Genomic DNA, 9765 nt, shown 5'->3' with positions numbered 1-9765 from the left:
TTTGGGGTTCACAGAAGAGGGAACAAATACCGCTGTTTCCCAACACATTCTACTCCTAGTCATAAAGATTGAAGCATTTGGTTGAGAAGCTTTGTAAAAAGGTTGATAGGGAAAAGGCTAATTTTTTTGTAAGGATGGAGAGAGAATTTGAAAAGTCTCCATTCAGAGCTTTCTTTGACGAAACATGACATATAACTCCTTTATCTTACAAATTCGTAATCAAACTTATTTGTGAAAGGAAGTACAAACTCTTAAAGCGAAATAGATAGAAATAAATTGAAGGATTTTCTTTGATATAGTAGCTTTTTCAATGTATAATTTTAGTTTCTATTAAACTTTTACAGTAAATTTCGTGTCTAAAATCACAAAATTAAACAATTTTAGTCCAACATAATATATCATATAATTGCTTCAAAAATGCTAACATATTTTCTTTTAACAATATTAAAACTTATAATTAAAAGTTGTTATTAACATTCTACATAAATAATAAGTATCTAACATTTACTAAAGAAAAAAAATATTACATATAGTCACTGTCTATTGATAATAATATATATTCTTCAATAAATCATGTTTAGCGATGAATCACTTATGAATAAAATCTACTAAATTTCTTTGATAAATTTAAATTTAAATTTAATTAAAAAAATGTTAGTTTTCCAAAGGGTGATGCATGACCAGAAAGACTAACTCCCAAAAAGATAACAAAAACAATGTATTTGGATCTCTTAATACACCTAAAAAGATGAGTTTCAGTCTTCTAAAAGGTGAAAGGATATCTAATATCTTAAAAAGTGAATGGAACTATAATCTTTTATAAGAAACAACGATCTTTTAAGACACAAAACATTATTCTTTAATGTAAATTGAGTGAAACATTCAAATTCTCCTATATCTTTTAAAATAGAGTATTAGTCTCTCAAAAGACGAATTGATAATCTCTTCAGACACCTAAGGACGATCTTCCTATGAGTTTTCCACTAGTGACTTTTTAAGGCATTGAACAAAAAAATGAGTAACCTCTTAAGACATTCCCAAATGAATAAATATTTCATCAAAAAACTTAGTTTTTCACTCTACGATGCTAAGACTAAGGAGAAATTTGGTTTAAAGAACTTTTAGCTTTATGCTTTGCGATACTAAGACTAAAGAGATTGTTTGGTGTTAAGTTTAATACTAATTTGATTAATATGCTTAATACTAATTGAGTCAATAAATCTAATGCCAATTGTGCCATTAGGTAGAGTGTTTATTTAATAAACAAGAGTTTAATGTTGATAAAGTTAGTATACTTTGTGGATAAGAGAAGAGTCATGTTATGAAAGAGAGACATTTAATTACAAAAGTTAATATGGTATTTTCTACGTGCGAAAAATTCAAAATGTCAGAAAACTTATAAAAAGATCCTGGGAAATAAGAAAAGACAAATTACAACTTTAAATACTTTAACTTATCAAATTTTTACCTTTTGGATTAGAACAATAATAATAAAAATATGATAAAAGTAGAAACTTTTCATGCTTTATATATATATATACCACAAACTTGTAAAGAAATGAATATATAATTCAAAGAAATAAATAATCACAAGTGTTATACAAAATCCATAAATCCATAATCCATTATATTTAGAAACATTTTATTATTATTTATGTTTATATATATATATACATATATATATATATGTATATAAATTTGCAATACTTATATTACTAATATATTGATATTATATGTTAAATATAGAGGTATTCATTTTTTAATATAAAATATAGTAAAATAAAAATATCAAAATAATGTTAATAATATAAATAATTAACTTTAAAATTCCTATTTTATAAAATATTTTATTTTAATATTTTATTATTTTATAATATATTTTTTTATTAATTTATTAAGATATGATAATTATTTTCTATTAAAGATGATTTTTCTATGATAATGATTTTTATATCAAGTTATTTCTAAAAATTTATAATACAAATGATTTTTTTAAACATATAAAAATATTTTATTATATCAATCACATCTATTATAATTTTTCACTTAATTTGTTACTCTTTCTTTCTTAATCTAAATAACATTTCTTTGCATTTTCTTTTGTCTTTTCTTTCTTTTTCCTTTTTGTTCTTCTTGTTTTTTACTTTGTTTAGTCCAAACAATAGACTATATATACTTCAGATCCAAGCATGTTTCCAAAGAATCTATCATTTATCTTGTTCTATGCCTTGACTAAAAATATTGACCATACGGAACACCTTTCAAAAGCATGACACCCTCCTGAGAATAAAGAAAGAATACAACACTGTTTATAAGAAAAAAATAATCTTCCTAAAAGTTGGAGATTAGTTGGTACACAATATCTTTCTACTAGAGAAATTTAATTGAATTCTGTAATAAATAACTTTCCCCAATTCTGAATTGGTATTTGTTTTACACAATATCAATAATTAGCTAGAAGTATTTGCGACTCAATTTATTTTATTTTTCATCAAATAGTTATTGCAATCAAACATTAAAATTAATTTGATTAAATTTAAATTTAATACAAAAATCAAACTACATTTATGTTTTGCAATTTAATTTGAATAACCTTTTCAATTTTATAATAAAAATTAACAAATAAAAATATCCTTGACTTATTTTGTATAACTATTGTTATATTCATAATTTGCAATTTCTCTCTATTTATGAATACATTATATAATTTTATAATTAAATTACAATACAAATTTGTTTCGATATATATAAATACAACCAAATCATAAAACAATTTCCTAATAAATCCACCAATGTATGTTTGTTAGGTGTTAATTAATTTCAAATATATGATATTATATTTCTATACAATTAGTATTTTTTTGTTGGATTTTTAATTTGAAGTTCGAATTAAATGGTTATGTTTAGAAAAAGTAGATCAAGTTTTTATTAAAAAAGTCAATTTTGATTATTTTCATTTTTGTTTTCAGTTTTCGATTATTGTTTTGGATGCATTCGATCTTGAAAACTCCTCCCATTGGATGTTAAAGAATAACTTGGACTACATGACTAAAACAAAGTAGAATCAACTATGTCATCTCTAAGTTGATACTAAATAAATAGATCAGTAAAAAGTTAAATATATTAAAGATTTACATAAGCTTAACTGATGCTAAAATAAAATATTAATAAAATACATTAAATTTTATGTTGGTCTAAACAATAAATAAAGATACAAATACATTAACTTTTAACTTTAGACTATTCTAAAAAAGAATTAAATATATTATAATAATGCATAAGCTTTAACTGTCGTATATGTCCACTTAGCCTACCCTATAAAACCAAATTTTAAGCGTCTTTTACGTTGTCCCAATCTACACCCTGAGGACTAGGGAAATGCAGAGTTTTGATTTAGATTTCAAGCTTTAAAAAAAAAAGTTATTTGTAATTTTAAAATAAAACTATATTAACATCAATTTGGATAATGTAAAATTAAGTAATTTTAAAAATAAATTACATTAGAATCAACGTTATCAATTCTAAACTATTCTTAATAAATTTAATTTATATTCTAAATTTTAAGCTTTGTTAATCTTTAAAAGCTGAAACCAGTAAATTCGCGTGCATAAATTAAGAGTGTACTACTTTTTTTAATGTATATATTAATTAATTAACATCAATTTCTCCCTTACTAGCGTTGATCCATATACTTATAGGGCGTATACAAATATGGCTTTTTAGTTTACAAACAATTTTTAATAGCGTTGATTAGTTTAATCTAAATTATTCTTACAAATTGAAAGACATGTTACAGTTAAGATTATGGGACAAGTGTTAAAATACCTTGTTCTATATTATATATCCACCAAAGATTGTGTAAGCTTGTAACTTTGAGAAATTGAGCAGCGTTATATACATAGTAGACCTACACCATGTTACAGGAGCAATTGTGTAGTTACAACCAATAGCAGCCATTAGCTTATGATGCCACTTTTCTCAGCCATGTCGTTGACACAAGGGAGTTGCAGAATTGTAACCTTTAGCCATTATCAACACTTTCTATCTTTGATGTCCTTCAGCGACATAACTTCTGAGACATAACCTTGAAATTTGTATGTACCTTGTCATAATCTTACTACTCACTGGTTACACTCGTGCTATCTTCTGCCCTCATACTATTGTATTATGGTACTGTTAGTAACTAAATTCACCATAACTATCGGAATCTAAAGTTATGGTGAATTTAGTTAAGGACAAGATTTATAAGAATACTGTTTTTATTGACTGTACGTAGGAAACATTACTTTAGGAGAATCCAATTCCTACCATCACATATACAGGAAACAAAAAGGGAAGATCACACTACGACAATTATATATATGGAAATTCCGCACAACATCCACAATTTCACAAGAGTATATAATAGACTGTCATAACCTAGCTTCCCATTTAATGCAACTTCAGCATTATTGGTTTCAGGTGGTCAAGTATTCAGTGGTCATAGATTTCATCTTCAATATTTACTCTTTTGTCAAAAGGCACTGGTTCAGAGAAAATTAAAGAAAAAAAATTATGGTAAAAATGATGTTATGATTTTCAATGAAAATGGTTTTAGTCATGAAGACACTCGCTGACCTCCTCTTATTTCAAAATTAATGGCTTTTTTATTGGAAAAATGATTGTGTCTTAAGTCCAAAACACAAGGAAATATTTCTTCTGCTCATGAGATTTATCACCTATACCCGGCTAACAACTAGTCTATTACTGTTGGTTACTAAGAGACAGCAAAAGTATCCTAAGATTTGGATTAAATGTTTAAAATCTCAAGAATGTCTAGAAATAATAAAAATGAATCGATCATTATATAAACTGAAAAAAGAAAAAAGAAGAATTACACTCTTTGAAAGAGAGAGAAATTGAGGAGAGAATAAAAGAGGGTAAAAGTTGAAAGGGAAAAATATGAAAGAGCTGCGTTGATAGTATCTAAAAGCACCAGAAAGACCTACAAATAACTTCTGATCTAGTTATTTACTCTTAAAAAAGTACAACGTAACTATTTAAGGACGTTACTAAGATAAAGTAGGGAAATAATGAATGTCTGTTATTGATAGAGTACAAAGCGGCAAAAACTGATGTTCAAACAGGTAACCAAGCAGAGGCAAAGACCACGTTGTGTCCTTTCCAAGTGAGGACAATGTGTTCATCTTCCCTCTTCAATCCCCACCCCGCAGCATGCTCATCAAGCATGCCCTTCACCTCCCCAACAGAGTCCTCACTAAAAGCCACTCCTTGGAAGTTCGCGTTCTTCATTCGCTGCTCCCACCTGTTCTTAGGCTCAACCCTCTCCACCCTCTGAACCCCTTCCTGCGCTATCACGTTCTCAATCTTCCAGCAAATGTCTGCTTCGTACCACTGTCTTTGCTTGCTCCCTCGTGGAAGGAACGTGTCCACAGTGTCGTATGGTATCCACAGATAGTTAAACGCACATCTTAGCCTGCAAACCAAGTTATTCGATGTCAAATCTGCATCTTCATCCACCAATATTACAACCGTTGGATCTAAACCCCGCAGGGACTTAAGGAACAATGATCGCAGCGAGGAAGTGGAAGTAACACTAATGGCAGAAGAAGAACCAGCAGCCGAAGAAGAATCGTAGAGCAAAGAGGTTAAGTCAGTTTCAGGCATGGCGTGTAGGGTTTCGTCGGGGATGTAGTGAAGCATCATGTGACAGTTGATAACCAAAGCCTCACAGGGACGAGGTTCTACTGCATAAACAAAATGCTGTTGTTGCACTCTTAACTGTTCTATCAAATCCGCAAAGCCATCTTGGTAAGTGGAAGAAACCACTCTGAACTCCATGACGACGTTCCTGGACCTTGCGAAATTGACCAACTTGGCGCCGAGTTCGTCGTAGGAGAGGTCGAGCATAGGAGGAATGTCTCTGAAGGTGGCATCGGGGACAGTGAGTTTGATGAGAGGAGGGACCTCGTGGCGGCTAGCGATGGCGTCGATGAGCGTCGGAATCTGCATGCAATGCGTGAGGCTGAGATCGACGATGTGGATGACGGAAAAACCCTCAGTGGCTTCTAGGATGGCGGCGTTGGCAGCGGTGAACCCGAAGCGGTGCCAGGGAGTTAGGTCGACGAAGTTGGCGAGCTCGATGACGGAGAACTTGTGGGTATCTATGGAGAGGTTGGTGCGGGCGTGATCGGCTACGGCGACGAGCATCTTGCAGGTGCCGGTTTGGGCGGCACGTGCAGTGAGGGCGCGGAGGAAGCTGGAGGCAAGGCGTTGATTGGAGTCGCCGTCGGGGGATGCTATGTTGTTGAGGACCCAAAGGATTTGCTGTGCGAGGGTTACGTCGTTGGTTTGAATAGCGTTGGCACAGTGAAGAAGTAACTGTTCCATGCAGTTGGCGTCGGCGAAGTTGGTTAAGGCCTTGGAGGTAGGAAAGCCTGCAGGCCAGGGCCTAGTCCTAGGGATTTGGTTTTTGTTCATGGTAGGGTTGGGGAGAGGTGTGATTTGGTGGAAGGGTGTGAATTGCGTCATGGACAGTGTGGGTGGAATGAATGAATGAGTGAGTGAATGAATGACTTAAAAGGGTGAAAGTTGGGGGCAGAGGGGAAAGGAGAATTAAGGAGAGAAGAGGGAAAAAGGGAAAGTGACCTGACTAGTAGTGGGTGCCTTTGCCATCGGGAAGCGATCCAAGTTGTGGGTGAAAATTGGCAGTAGAGTTTGGGAGAATTCTGCACAGAAAATAGACAGTTCAGCTTTTTCGTGGGGGATTATATTATGGTTCCTCCCAACAGAGACTGATCGGTAGGGGGGAAACTCTCGCCCCGAGAAAACATATTTGAAGTCAAATTGGGCAAAAGAGACCCTTCTAGGGGAAGTTCAGGCTTTTTCAGATGGCAAAAGGAGTAGTGCTGAGAACATCACTTTCATGGCTACAAAAGGTGCTAATCCCACTCCACTCTCCAGAGATAATTAACCTTTTTTATCTTTTCCCCATTTTGGTTTGGTTTCTTTAGAAAGAGAGAGAAAGAGAGATGAAATATAAGAGGGAGGCAGTGGAGAGAGGATAGTACCTGTAGCCGTAGGAGCACTGCTCGTGTTAGATTTTGGAGGCATGTGAAGCAGCCGGCCAGCAAATTGTTTGTACATGGGAGTTGGGGTTTTGTCGTATAATGGTGGGCACTGTGAGAGGGATTTGAGGCAGTTAAGCTTTTGGCTCACTCTCTCACGGGTCATCACATAATTGAACAAATCATTTTTTCATCACCATCAGAATGTGCTATATTTTCTCACTGCCATTCTCTGTAAATCTTGCCAAAATAACACACCATCACCATGCATGCCCACCTACCTTGGATCCCCTAATTAATTCAGATACTTAACATCCGACAACTACAACTATTTCCTCCGTCTGCGCCTCACCTTCGCATGCTCTTTTCTTCGTACTTAATCTTAATCTTCCACATTTTCATTTTCAAATTTCATCTACACACAAATTTGTTACAACTTTAGTCCTCTTTCGTAATAATATCTTAAAAGTTTGTTTGTTGGAACCATTTTAATCTATTTAGATAATAAAGTTCAATCATTTTTTAAGGATAATTACAATATTTTTAGTGTGAGTTGTATATTTCTATAGTAACAATTTATTTATTTAAAAAAACATTTCATTTAAAAAATCTTTATCACTTGATTTTTTATTCTTCAAACAAAATTGATTTTTTTACATGAGATTCACGAATACTTTTTTCAAATTGGAATTTCTACAAATTTATATTTTTTACTTTACTTTTTTTTCCTGATCAGTTTTGTGCAAAAATGTGGTGGTCAACTTAATGTAAAAGACAAGTTTGGAAAAGGTTGTATTTATAATTGTAATGTATATCTTGTCAGATGGTCAACTTTTCAAACAACAAAACAGCCGAAATTCCTCACACTAGTATAGTATATTTAGGTCATAATTAAATTAACACATAATTTTTTTTTTAAAAATATAAATAAAGATTTAAGATAAGGTGATAGATGACTTATTGATTACACATTTATTACCATTGTATCTAAACTATTTCCAACAGGCATATATTGGTTCATTCCTATTGGAGACCCAAAAAGAAAACAACAATACATGATGAATACAAATTTCACTAAGCAATCAAATTTTAATCATGGTAAAAGTTTTCTTGTAAAGAAAATTGGACAATGTTTGAAATCTATTTGAGAATTTTTTGAAGTTACTCTTGATGAAACTAAATAATATTAAAAATAGATTTTATCAATGTTATAAACTAAATTAAATAAATTTTAAAATAAAAACAGATGAGGCTAAATACATTGTTTTAACATTAAAGTTAGTAATGAATTATAATAGACTTAACCCACCCTAAAAGTTGGCCTTTAAAAATTAATATCAGTGAATTAACTTTTGTAATTATAGAATCCTATTATGATTTAAATCCGACTTATATAATTATTTAGCCTAGATTTTTGCAAATTAGCGCTAAATGTCTATTTTTTTTGTTAATACTTTAGTATATATATATATATAAAGGTAGTAATATACATAAAGATAGTTTACTTGAATAAAGTGACAATAAGGACATACTTGTGAAAAAATGAAAAAAAATACTATACATTAAACTTTTTTGAATTTCATGCGTTGTGTGATCTAGAATATTTTATTTTAGGTGAGGAATAATACTACTAGATAGATACTAAGTTGCTTTAAGGTTGAAGATAGCCTTTGCAACTAAATGAAATATTTGAGTATAAAAAAACATTATTTTGTTAGATGGAATCAAATTGAAAAATTCATTGAACTTTTTTTGTGAGTTTAATGATAAAACCAAACTTTGAACTAAAAAAACTGCACAAATTACAATACAAAACTGTCAACTTAATATAGCAGAACACGGTTTCAGGTGAAATAAATAGTTATAAATATGTTAGAAGGATTACTGATGAGTGTTCAGAGTGCACTGCAAAAACACATTGCAGCTATTGTAAAATCAACATCATTCAAACATGATTGGTCTAGGGCATGTGTACTGTGAAGATTACGTCTTATAGAAAATAATAATAATATACGGCAAACAAAAGTATATTAGAAGATAGTTAATTTTAATCGGATAGACTAAAACATTATTAATTTGTACTTCATAGATGAAAGGAATGATCCCAAAAACAGGTGGATAATAAACCATTTCATCCACTCTTTTCCATCATATTCTCATTATAATTTTATAATTGATAGTTGAGTCTACTCTTTGTAATAACTCTGGAATCTAACTATTTTTAATGCTGTAATCAAATGAAGCAACAACACGTCTACAATGATGTGTTAAAACAAATACCAATTTGAAGAAGCATGATATAGTATATGAAATGAAATATATTAATCTACAAGCCGTTTCATCGCAATCGAATATAGAACAATCCCCAATAAATCTCAGAAACTTTACGATTAAATTACAGAGAACCTTAATTAACAAATCTGTTATATATTACATCGAAATTCGCATGACAAAATAGACAAAAAAAAATAATAATATAAGAATCACTGGTATAAAAAGTCCTGTGTTTATTGTCTGCTATATATATCATTTTCCATATCTGCTTGGTCCCCACCCTCACTTTCATTCTCTCTCTTCTTCTTCTTTGTTTTCCTACTTCGATTCTATCTTTTAATATCAAAATCCAGACTAGAACATCTGTTTTATCTAGCATGTAATCCAACGCATTTCTGCAACTATCCAGAGAGTACAATTTTTG

At 31.1% G+C, this 9765-nt stretch overlaps 1 protein-coding gene across 1 annotated transcript; it reads right to left on the bottom strand.

The window, feature by feature from the left end:
* Positions 1-4985: 4985 nt before the first annotated feature.
* LOC108336388 (scarecrow-like protein 32) lies at positions 4986-7010 on the bottom strand. Its single transcript, XM_017572828.2, has one exon. It carries the CDS (start codon positions 6529-6531, stop codon positions 5119-5121), a length of 1413 nt encoding a protein of 470 aa, XP_017428317.1. The 5' UTR covers positions 6532-7010; the 3' UTR covers positions 4986-5118.
* Positions 7011-9765: the final 2755 nt, after the last annotated feature.

The sequence above is a fragment of the Vigna angularis genome, chromosome 1, assembly GCF_016808095.1.
Source record: "Vigna angularis cultivar LongXiaoDou No.4 chromosome 1, ASM1680809v1, whole genome shotgun sequence".
Taxonomy (NCBI): Eukaryota; Viridiplantae; Streptophyta; class Magnoliopsida; order Fabales; family Fabaceae; genus Vigna; species Vigna angularis.
Note: the sequence above shows the minus strand (reverse complement) of the source record. Positions and strands in the feature narration are given on the sequence as shown.

Bases quoted from the DNA above. Each gene is read 5' to 3' on its own strand.
- LOC108336388 (XM_017572828.2), bottom strand. From the start codon at position 6,531: ATGACGCAATTCACACCCTTCCACCAAATCACACCTCTCCCCAACCCT.